At 43.7% G+C, this 12,278-nt stretch overlaps 1 protein-coding gene across 4 annotated transcripts in view; it reads left to right on the top strand.

The window, feature by feature from the left end:
• The window catches only part of col4a6 (collagen, type IV, alpha 6), a 178,256-nt gene extending 166,924 nt beyond the window's left edge, over positions 1–11,332 (top strand). For all 4 annotated transcript variants that reach the window (XM_061913805.1, XM_061913806.1, XM_061913807.1 and 1 more), the window contains 14 exons: positions 4–78; positions 166–273; positions 342–449; positions 3,223–3,294; positions 3,408–3,527; positions 3,606–3,722; positions 3,791–3,952; positions 4,042–4,140; positions 4,225–4,377; positions 4,505–4,621; positions 4,698–4,889; positions 4,973–5,144; positions 9,092–9,206; positions 9,266–11,332. In XM_061913805.1, coding sequence (XP_061769789.1) covers positions 4–78; positions 166–273; positions 342–449; positions 3,223–3,294; positions 3,408–3,527; positions 3,606–3,722; positions 3,791–3,952; positions 4,042–4,140; positions 4,225–4,377; positions 4,505–4,621; positions 4,698–4,889; positions 4,973–5,144; positions 9,092–9,206; positions 9,266–9,526 — 1,871 coding nt within the window. In that variant the 3' untranslated portion in view covers positions 9,527–11,332. The remainder of the gene's footprint in view (positions 1–3; positions 79–165; positions 274–341; positions 450–3,222; positions 3,295–3,407; positions 3,528–3,605; positions 3,723–3,790; positions 3,953–4,041; positions 4,141–4,224; positions 4,378–4,504; positions 4,622–4,697; positions 4,890–4,972; positions 5,145–9,091; positions 9,207–9,265) is intronic.
• Positions 11,333–12,278: the final 946 nt, after the last annotated feature.

A 12,278-nucleotide genomic window follows, 5' to 3' on the forward strand; every position in this document is an offset into this window, starting at 1 on the left:
CAGGTTTGCCTGGAGACTCTTATGGCTATCCCGGTGCTCCAGGACTCAAAGGGCAGCCGGGAGAACCTGGATTTCCAGGTAGAACTTTTCGTCAGATTACCACTAGACATGAAAAGAGGGGAAAGTGGGTCCATCAAACTTTGAATCCATTTGTCTCCCCTCAAGGTGGACGTAGCAGCAATGGTGCTCCTGGTAATGATGGTACTCCTGGAAGTCCCGGTTTCCCTGGACTGAAGGGAGTGCCTGGAGAAGCTGGACGTCCTGGAATAATGGGTTAGACATCAGCTGGCGATTTATTTGAGTCACATGGAGCAACTAAACATTTATCATCCTGTTGGCAGGTTCACCTGGCTTTCCTGGACCAAAAGGTCAGTCGGGATACCCTGGTAGAAGCGGGCCAGATGGGACTCCTGGTCTGCCCGGAGGTCCTGCGGGTCCCGGACCCAAAGGTAAGACGAAAACTGTGTATTACATGGGTCTCAAACTCACAGCTCGCGAGCCGACAATATTTTGTGACCCCCACCTTAATATGAAAGTTTATGTTTAGCGTATCTGAACGAACCTACCAATCACGGTGTAGTATCAATCAATCAATCAATCAATCAATGTTTATTTATATAGCCCTAAATCACAAATGTCTCAAAGGACTGTAAAAACCACTACGACTACGACATCCTCGGAAGAACCCACATAAGGGCAAGGAAAACTCACACCCAGTGGGACGCCAGTGACAATGATGACTATGAGAAACCTTGGAGAGGACCTCAAATGTGGGCAACCCCCCCCCCTTCCCCCACCTCTAGGGGACCGAAAGCAATGGATGTCGAGTGGGTCTAACATGATACTGTGAAAGTTCAATCCATAGTGGCTCCAACACAGCCGCGGGAGTTAAGTTCAAAGCGGATCTAAGACAGCAGCGAGAGTCCCGTCCACAGGAAACCATCCCAAGCGGAGGCGGATCAGCAGCGTAGAGATGTCCCCAACCGATACACAGGCGAGCGGTCCATCCTGGGTCCCGACGAGCGGTCCATCCTGGGTCTCGACTCTGGACAGCCAGTACTTCATCCATGGCCATCGGACCGGACCCCCTCCACAAGGGAGGGGGGGACAGAGGAGAAAAAGAAAAGAAGCGGCAGATCAACTGGTCTAAAAAGGAGGTCTATTTAAAGGCTAGAGTATACAAATCAGTTTTAAGGTGAGACTTAAATGCTTCTACTGAGGTAGCATCTCGAACTGTTACCGGGAGGGCATTCCAGAGTACTGGAGCCCGAACGGAAAACGCTCTATAGCCCGCAGACTTTTTATGGGCTTTAGGAATCACTAATAAGCCGGAGTCTTTTGAATGCAGATTTCTTGCCGGGACATATGGTACAATACAATCGGCAAGATAGGATGGAGCTCGACCATGTATTATTTTATACGTAAGTAGTAAAACCTTAAAGTCACATCTTAAGTGCACAGGAAGCCAGTGTAGGTGAGCCAGTATAGGCGTAATGTGATCAAACTTTCTTGTTCTTGTCAAAAGTCTAGCAGCCGCATTTTGTACCAACTATAATCGTTTAATGCTAGACATGGGGAGACCCGAAAATAATACGTTACAGTAATCGAAACGAGACGTAACAAACGCATGGATAATGATCTCAGCATCTTTAGTGGACAAAATGGAGCGAATTTTAGCGATAATACAGAGAGGAAAGAAGGCCGTATATGGCTCTCGGGGGCGGGACATCAACCAGGCTTGAGGTAGACAGAGAAACATTTCTCAATGAGTGAAAGTAATAGCATGAAGAGTTTTCTTTCGTGCCTGGCTGGCTGCCTCGTTTCTATTGGGCACATGCGGACATTCGTCCCACCGTGCTGCATTCACAACTCTTCCAAAATAAAAGTTTTAAAAGTTACTAACCAGCGTTACACTATATGCATATAATAATGAATTTGTTCGTTTATTTTCTCATTTTATTTTGTGTTAAAAAATACAAATAAAGTCACTTGCGCAGATTAGAATTTTTTACCAAAGCTTGTCTTGTGGAATGTTAGGTTTGAATAGGTACAGTTGAAGAAAATTGATATGGTATGCTGTAAAGTAGTTTATGATTAGGTGTTTGATATACTGATTGTACGAGAATATGTGAAGTCAGAAATGTTTTGATATTTATTCCTACAATTATTTATTTTCTCGTTAATTAAAAGAAAGACTGCATTAAAAAAATTAAAACGAAAATTAATGTAATAGTTTTAAAAAAAATATGTAATTACTGCTGCCAGGAGGTTATGTGATCCTTGTCGTTAGTTTGTCAGTTACTTAGTCGGTTATTTAGTTTTTAATGCAACTTTCAAGAAATGTCCAAAACGGGATACAAAACAACTGTTTTGATTTTGGGGCAGCTAGGCGATGTTGCTCTGCCGCTTCAGCCAGCTGACTTTGTCAGGGCTCAGAATATCGAGGTGGGGAAAAGGTGGGGCACTCATGGGTGATGTGGTGGGCAGTCTATTCCTCGGCTCCGCATGGGCAGGCTGCTGATGGGCGCAGACCATGTTTGCGTTGAAACGGCCAACACCCGTCCGTATCCGTCTTAGTGCCCGGTGGTAGGCTTGTATTTTGGGTTGATTGATCCGTCTTATTTTCCACCATAATTTACTAATAAATTCTTTAAAATTCCTACAATGTGAATTACTGGATTTTTTTTTCACATTCTGTCTCTCACAGTTGAAGTGTACCTATGATGAAAATTACAGACATCTGTCATCGTTTTAAGTGGGAGAACTTGATCAATCGGTGGCTGACTAAATACTTTTTGCCCCACTGTATATATATATATATATATATATATATATATATATATATTCCTCGCTCACTAATTGACTTAAAGAGCGCACATGCTGCATGTCACATTATCAATGGTAAAATGCATTTTTAGACCATATGATTTGCCGGTAGAAAATGGACTCGTAAGAACAGATTTTTTAAAAAAAAGAATAATAATGAAAAAAATAAAAAAAGTTAATTTTTTTTTAACTTGGGACTTCTCCCGGGCCAGATTTTGGACACTGGGGAGCCGCATCCGGCCCGCAGGTCGTAGTTTGGGGACCCCTGCATTAGATAGATAGATAGATGGTACTTTATTGATTCCTTCAGGAGAGTTCCTTCAGGAAAATTAAAAATTACGATGGCCCTGCTTGACTTCTGCAACAGCGTGACACACCGTTGTTGTGTTTTTGCAGGTCTTCCTGGACCTCCCGGTTTGGATGGACTTAATGGCCTTCGTGGACCAAAAGGCCTCCTTGGAACACCTGGTAATTAGGTTTTAAATTGAATTAGGACAAGAACAGAAAGCGAAAGGACAAGTGTGTCCATGTCGTTTATTTTGCTATGCAAACAATCCTGAAGGGTTTACTTCTGGTTGCAGGTGTGAGTGGAGGAAGTCGACCCGGTAACCCTGGCATTCCGGGTTCAAAGGGCGAGAGAGGTGTTTCCTACCCTGGAGGACCAGGCTTCCCAGGACAGAAGGGAGAGAGAGGAGAGCCAGGTGAAACAGTCTCAAAGACAGAGAGACTTTGGTATTAAATGTGTCGAAAGTCAAACTAATCAAATTAGGTGTGATCAGGTGGTCAGGGACCTTCGGGATTTCCCGGTCGATCCGGCCTACCTGGACAATCAGTTGGCTCAGACATTCCTGGACCAACGGGAGATCCTGGCCTCCCAGGACTGGACGGAGAGTATGGTAAGTACGGCTTTTTATTTTCTTAAACTCCTTGTCTTCCTTTACCTTTAATCTCTACTCTTCTCCAGGCCTGTCTGGTCCTCCAGGGCCTCCTGGTCCACCTGGGCCAGGCACAGACCAGGGGGATCGAGGTGATCCTGGGCTCCCTGGCTTTCCTGGAAATCCTGGCAGCAAGGGAGAACCAGGGTTTCCTGGAGGCCCTGGACTCCCAGGAATTCCTGGCTTCAAAGGTACAACTGGGCTTCACTTTAAGATTGTTCCTTTATTGTCCAATGCTTTTCACTTGGGTTTCTTTTAAACCATTCAATATAATGTCTAGGACTACAAGGAGATAGTGGTATCAGCGGCAGTCCAGGTATCAAAGGTTCTCCTGGTGACCCTGGTTACTATGGAGGCAAAGGAGCCAAGGGATTCCGAGGTCGGAGGACTTCAGTCGTTTTAGATGAGGAACAAATGTGACTTTATCCATTATTATAAAACATATTTTTACCTCTGTGCTTAGGCCCTACGGGTCCTAAGGGTCGGCGTGGTGTCACAATCCCAAGGATACCTGAACCTTATGCACAATCCTTTGGAGATCCCGGCAGTCCAGGTGAATCTGGAACTCCTGGCTTCAGTGGAGAGCCTGGTCAGCCTGGATTGCCTGGACGTCCAGGTACATAGTGGCAATATTTTTGCAAAAATTATTTTTTAATTTGACACTAATGATAAGAAAGTTTCTCAAAATCAAACACATCTGCACTTTTAAATTTTAAGTTAACTCAAAGTGCTTCTCGTCTCAGGTCCAAAGGGTCGCCTAGGTTCTGCTGGTGGACTGGGCAGGCCTGGTTCTGGTGGTCCTCCAGGACCAATTGGTGACCCTGGTCCTCCTGGTTTCCCTGGCGCTAGTGGAGATCAAGGTGTGTTGTTTGTTTGTTTGTTTGTTCTTCACTTCACGTAGGACCTGTGCTACACAATATTCTTCTTTATCCTCAGGCCTTCCCGGTGGTGTCGGTCGGCCCGGCAATCCCGGGATGTTGGGACGGAGCATCAGTATTGGCTACACTCTGGTGAAGCACAGCCAGAATGCTCAGATTCCAATGTGTCCTCAAGGCATGGCCAAGCTGTGGGACGGGTACAGTCTGCTGTACGTGGAGGGTCAGGAAAAGGCACACAACCAGGACCTCGGTATGACAGCATGCTGAATGAGATGGGGGTCTTTGTCTTGTCACTTTTTAAAACCTCCAATTGCTGGATCTTTGTGTCTCCAGGTCAGCCAGGGTCCTGCCTCCCCAGGTTTAGCACCATCCCTTTCCTCTACTGCTCTCCTAATGAGGTGTGCTACTATGCTAGCCGCAACGACAAATCCTACTGGCTCTCCACAACTGCGCCCATTCCCATGATGCCCGTAGCCCAGAATCAGATACGATCTTACATCAGCAGGTACTGACTGGTTCCTATTTCGGCTATGCATGTGAATGTTGGATATGCAACACTCCTCACTTATATATTTTTATTTTTTTTATTTTTTTGACGTTTAATCAATGTTGTGTTCTGACGTTGATTTAACATTAAAATTATATAATTTCCCAATGAATATTTTACAACACATAAACAGCGTTAAAACAACATGCTTTTTGACGACAATCAATCAATGTTGGGCTTTTTTTCCCCCAAAGTAAATGGGTTATACTTGTATTGTTATGGTTAACTGAGGAAGGTGACGGCAACAGACACTAGAGGATATTGTAGCTCTATAGATTTATTATATATATTAACCATATATATAATAATTAAAAAAATAAAAACTAAAGAAATGGAGTGTGAACTAGATCCAAGTGTGTATGGTGTAAGACTATGTGTAGTATTTAACTGGAGGGTTTTACCGTAAATGTTGGTGAGAGCAAAAGAACACGGAAGTCCGTGGGGCAGGCAGAGGATCCAAGGCGAGCGAGAGGCGTCGAGAAGAATGTGTCCAAGCGGGAGGTCGAAATCCAAGGGGAAATCCGAGAAGCAGGGGAACGACGACGAGGAATGACGACACACACAGTAACGTCAAACAGGGAGGTTTGCGGTAGGATGAAACGACAATGAAACACGGAAGGGAAAACAGACAGGAGAGCAGGATTGCATAAGCAGGATGTGGCTTACTGTATGTGACAGAAGACTATACTCCGGCGAGCGATGGCAGGTTGTCCAGGCTTAAGAAGGCAGCTCCTTCATTACATGCAGGTGTGCTGATTGCCGGTGAATAATTACAGCTGGTGGATGCTGCAGGGCGGAGACGCGCACGGCGCGTCCCTGGATGTGCGCGCCCGTGGGTGTGTCCTGAGGTGCGCTCACTGGAGCGCACAGACGGATGAGCGCCGTTGGCAGGGGTCTGAGCCGTAACATGTATAGCGCTTTTCTACCTTTTTTTTTTTTAAGGAACTCAAAGTGCTTTGACACTATTCCCACATTCACACACTGATGCGTAAGAGCTGCCATGCAAGGCGCTAACCAGGACCCATCAGGAGCCAGGGTGAAGTGTCTTGCTCAAGGACACAACGGATGTGACTAGGATGGTAGAACGTGGGGATTGAACCAGGAACCCTCAGGTTGCTGGCAGAGCCACTCTCCCAACCGTTCCACGCCGTATTGTCAGTTTTGTATATTGTAGCGTCCTGGAAGAGTCAGTGCTGCAAGGGGTTTGGGGTATTTGTTATGTTGTGTTTATGTTGTGTTACGGTGCGGATATTCTCCTGAAATGTGTTTGTCATTCTTGTTTGGTGCGGCTTCACAGTGTGGCGCATATTTGTAACAGTGTTAACGTTGTTTATAGGGTCACCCTCAGTATGACCTGTATGGTTGTTGAGCAAGTATGCATTGCATTCACTTGTTTGTGTGTAAAGCCGTAGATGTTTGTATGTAGGAAATGCGAACGTGACGCCAGGCTGTCCTCACTCAGGTCCGCATGCTGTCAAGGACAGCATGCGGACCTGAGTGAGGACAGCATGCGGCTATTAAAGGGGGAAAGTTTCAGGTGAGAGAGGACGAGAGAGGCGGTTCCTTTAAGGCACGCCCCCAATATTGTTGTCTGGGTGGAAATCGGGAGAAATTTGGGAGAATGGTTGCCCCAGGAGATTTTCAGGAGGGGCACTGAAATTCGGGAAAATCGGGAGGGTTGGCAAGTATGCCCATCCTGCCTAAAGTGTTAGACATGCCAAGCAAAGCAGTTTCAGGGGTCAAGATCCAGGTTTACTTTATTTAAGTACATGAGAATACCATCTGAAAATCAAACTCCAGACATTTTTAATCTCAGGGCATAGTCAAAATGGGGACGGCGTGGCGAAGTTGGGAGAGTGGCCGTGCCAGCAATCTGAGGGTTACTGGTTCAATCCCCACCTTCTACCATCCTAGTCACATCCGTTGTGTCCTTGAGCAAGACACTTCACCCTTGCTCCTGATAGGTCCTGGTTAGCGCCGTGCATGGCAGCTCCCGCCATCAGTGTGTGAATGTGGGAATAGTGTCAAAGCGCTTTGAGTTCCTTGAAAAAAAGGTAGAAAAGCGCTATACAAGTACAACCCATTTACCATTTAAAAATTGGTGTGCAAGTGTGCCATCTGATCTCTTGCATCTTTCACACAAAGTGGAAGTTGAGGAAAAGATTTCATGCAACTTAACTATTGAGTAGTGTACCCTGTGTATAACTTTGAGTTGAATCAATTGTAACTTAGCATTGACTGAGCAATGGTGAATGTCATTTAAGGCTTGTTCCCATATCTCGTCTTGGATAATGATATTGAGATCATCTTCCCACATTCCTTTAAATCAGTGGTTCTTAACCTTGTTGGAGGTACTGAACCCCACCAATTTCTAATGCGCATTCACCAAACCCTTTTTTTAGTGAAAAATAAAAAGTTTTTTTTTCCAAATTCAAGACAAAGTTATATGTTTTGGTAACACTTCAGTATGGGGAATGTGTTCTAAGTAAGAAAGACTTAATTTAGAGTTATTTGGACACTATGGGAACATATTCTACGTAATAAAGACCTAATTTAGAGTTATTTGGTTAGGGTTAGAGTAGCCAATTGCGGCCCGCGAGACGTTATTTTGCGGCCCCCACCTTAATATGAAAAGTTAATGTTGGTGCGGCCCGCAAGGTTAATATGATTGGCGCTTTACAACGTTATATTTATATACCTTCGATTTTCCCAGGAGACTCTCAATTTTCAGTGCCCCTCCAGGGGTAATCATTCTCCCAAATTTTACCCATACAACATTATTATGGTGGTACCGTGGAGGCACTGCCTTGAAAGCCCTCTACATCCTATACAAAGTGCGTGCCAGCCCAACCACATGTTGTAAATGGCTGCAGTAGACACAATAAGCGACTGCAGGACATAGTTGATCAACAGCCACACAGGTCACACTGAAGGTGGCCGTATAAAAAACTTCGACACTGTTACAAATATGCGCCACACTGTGAACCCACATCAAACAAGAATGACAAACACATTTTGGGAGAACATCTGCACCGTAACACAAAATAAACACAACAGAACAAATACCCAGAGTCCCATGCAGCCCTAACTCTTCCGGGCTACAATATCAAAAGATGTCGAAAATGTGACTGGGCCGGCACGCTGGAGAGGCGGACGAGACGGCAGGTTATAGAGGATGCTAAAGGCAGGCCATCTCAGGATGCCTTAATTGTTATTGTCCGGGTGAAAACCAGGAGAATGATTGCCCGGGTAAATTATCGGTAGGGGCACTGATATTTAGGTGTTTCCCGGAAAGACCGCAAGAGTTGGCAAGTATGTTGCTAGGGCGGGAAAGCCATTCAAAGAAAGTGAAGTAATTACAAAGTGCATGTTAGATTTTTTTTTAAATATATTTTCTTGCGGCCCAGCCTCACCCAGTTTCTGCATCCAGTGGCCCCCAGGTAAATTGAGTTTGAGACCCCTTGGTTAGAGGGTTAGGGTTATAATGCCGAATAAGGCATTAATAAGTACTTGATAATGACCAGTTAAGAGCCAAGATGTTATTAATTTCATGTTAATAAGCAAATAATTAATGGTGAATATGTTTCCCATTCTAATGTTTTAACATGTTTTTTTTTACTGGTGCACAAAATGAACCATGCATGAACATCACCTTGTTCAAACAACAAAACCAACACACCTGCAAATCAGTCAGCTGTTGCCGTATCCGTAATACGCCAATAGGGAGAAGTTTTTATTTACACGATGAGTTTGGTGCGTTTTGACCTCCGCCGAACCCCTGAGGCCGACTCACCATACCCCTAGGGTTCGATTAAACCCAGGTTAAGAACCACTGCTTTAAATTTAATATCAGGCTGTGCATGTTTGTGTGACTCCTCACTCATATTTGAAACGTTTTTGTCCAGGTGTTCGGTCTGCGAGGCGCCATCTCAGGCGGTATCGGTTCACAGCCAGGATTTGACCATTCCTAACTGCCCCCCTGGCTGGAGGAGTCTCTGGATTGGCTACTCTTTCCTTATGGTAAGTCAGGAGGTTTCAAGGAACTGATAAGGGATTTGAAAAATGTATCGTCAATGCAGCACACAGCGGCGGGGGCTGAGGGAGGCGGTCAGTCACTAGTGTCCCCCGGTTCGTGCCTGGAGGACTTCCGCGCCACGCCGTTCATCGAGTGCAACGGGGCCAAGGGAACCTGCCATTACTTCGCCAACAAGTACAGTTTCTGGCTGACCACAGTGGACCCCAACCGCGAGTTTGTCTACTCGCCGGACCAGGAGACCCTGAAAGGAGGCCAGGAGCGCTCCAGAGTCAGCCGCTGCCAAGTCTGCAGCAAAGTCTTGTAGGAGAGGAACGGATGGAGATCTTCCAATACATGTACACCCAGCAAGAACATGTGACTGAAAAGAAGCCTCCTTTGCTTCAGGAAAATGTTATTTGTGGTTGGAATGAATGGTTTATTGAGGGAAAAAAAACGAGGAGTACGGCAAGAGAGAAGGTTTCCACTCTCCTCTAGATTATCACTGACAATATGGTGCTATTGTTTGTTTGTGCCTTGTGTTGTTTTTATTGTCTTTGCTCCTGTTACCATTCCCCTCTTCCTTGGAGCATGTTCCGCCACGCGCTGCGCCTGCATCAACTGAGTCTCTTCAGGTTTCAAAGCTGATTTATCTGCAACAAAAGTAAACTTATTGTTGCTTTTAAAAGCATTTTTTTCGCTAAGTGACAAGGCTGTCATTCATGTAAACTGACACACCTCATTAGTCTGCCAACACAAAAACTAATACGGAATTGCTTTTATGTCAACGTGGCAACAGTATTATTTGGGAGAAGTTTGCCCTGACTTGTTTCTGTCGCACAGCACTTTTTCACTTTTTTCACACTTATTCTTCCACCGTTTTTTTTGTTTTTGTTTTCATGGGCAACAAGACTTATTTTGCAAAATAGTAACGGCAGAAAAGATTTATGGCAAACTCGCCTCAGGTGCTAAATGAACACGCATGCATTGACTCAAATAAAAGCAGCACTTTTTCCAACACATCCGTGACACATCTCACCAACACCAGTTATGGATAACTTGAATGAGGCCACAATTTCATATATTTTGCACTGACAATGTTTTGGAATAAATATGACAAACAAACCACTTCCCGGACTTTTAATTTCTGTAAACCAGGGGTGGCCAAACTTTTTCCTCCGAGGGCCCCATACAGAAAGATTTGTACGTTAAAGATGCCAACATCAATCCATTTACTGTAGGTCAATATATAACGAGCTGGACAAAATATACTAGAAAACGCAAATTATTGTAAAACCCAATAGCATATATCTCATTAATATTGAGTTTTCACATTTTTAAAATATGCCAATTGCCATTGAAAAAATAAGCTTTGGGTGTGAAATTGCCCTCTGCCCGTATTTTGGACACCCTTGCTCTAAACTCTTTTTACTTTTACACACTGTCTGATAAAATGATAAATATTGCTGTACATAGTATTTCCCGTGGTTCCCTTCTTTTCGTTTTTCTGGAATACTCACTAATGCTTTTTTTTCCTCCATTTGTTTATATTTGCTATTCATTTCTGTCGATGAAATTTGAGTTTCTGCTTTTAAGTGTGTTTATTTCATAGTAATAACATTGCCAGTAAACACATGAGTCAAATGGACCTCTGGCTAGTAAAAGCTACTTTGGGATTTGGAACCACTGTAACCACAATGCTTTTCCATGAATGTGTTTGTTTTTGTTTTTATTTAGAATGTAATTATTTTATCTAAGTCATGATACCATCCCCCTCTTTTTATTTACCGGGATGGTGGGAATGGTCGGGCAATTATGCTTGTATTAATTTTAGACAGGAAAAAAAGACAGGTTTTATATGTTTGGCTAAAAAAAATTGTGATGCATCCAGTGCCAGCAGTTATGAAAAAAATAAATGTGGTTTTCCTAAAAGATAACCAAAACAACAAAAATGTCCTTTACTGAAGAATGACTTGATCTGATACAGTGGAGGTGGATTTTGAAATAAAATATTGTGTATGTATGATCCTCATGTTTGTATGCTTGCAGAAAATACAGAGTGGTATGTGTTGAAGAGATCAATGCTGTGTGCTGAACTAAAACCAAATTAAAACTGTAAAATCATGCCCCTTGATACTGAATCTTTGTATATTTATCAATTGTCCAAACATGTCACTTTCCTGCATAATTTCGACTTTATCACAAAACATTATCATCAACACTTCCATTACTTATGAAAATGTTATATTTTCACTCATTTGTTTCTGTTTGTATTGTAAATGTCATGTTTTAAGTTGCAACAGAGGAATTTGTCACTTTTATTTATTTTTTTAATAATTTGTGTTTATTCATTGGATAGGAAAATCATAAACCAGGGTGTACCCCGCCTTCCGCCCGATAAGCGGTAGAAAATGGATGGATGGATAACACAGGTACTGAGAAAACCGACCCCCCCCGCCACCCCTTTTTTTTTTTTTACAAAAAAAGATTACAAAAAAATTACAGAAAAATAATAAAAGTAAAATAATAACACCCCCACCGAGCCCCTGTCCTACATTTCAGTCACAGTATGGAGCAATGGACTGTTAGGAATTGATCAAGGAGGTGATCCCAATATGCAGAGACGGGAGGCAACGTTGAATTTCGAAAAGTGAAACAATTTAATGAGTCCAAAAAATGTAACAAAAAGTGATGGGGCAGAAGTGCACACCATGAATACAAAAAACAGGTTCCTCAGTGGTCGGCAGGGAAAAAGACCAGGGCGCACTGACCACAGCATAAAGTCCAACACAGAATCCTGGTTGCCTCAGGGAGGCTAAGAAACTAACACGAAGAGTTGAGGGATTACAGGACTAAGGAGAGACAACATACCAGGACTGACGAAGTGAAGCAGGCGCATGCACGCGGGAGGTTCAGGAGAAAATAACCGGCAAGACCCAGCTGTCAGTGACGAACTTAAATACTCCTGGGTGAAATTGGTTGCAGGTGTGCCATAGTGTCCGTCCCTCACTGTGGACTAATAAGCTGAAGGAAACAGACATCACAATAAAAAGGAGAAGGCAGGGAAAATGATAAAACAC

Source organism: Nerophis ophidion, linkage group LG10, assembly GCF_033978795.1.
Source record: "Nerophis ophidion isolate RoL-2023_Sa linkage group LG10, RoL_Noph_v1.0, whole genome shotgun sequence".
Classification (NCBI taxonomy): domain Eukaryota; kingdom Metazoa; phylum Chordata; class Actinopteri; order Syngnathiformes; family Syngnathidae; genus Nerophis; species Nerophis ophidion.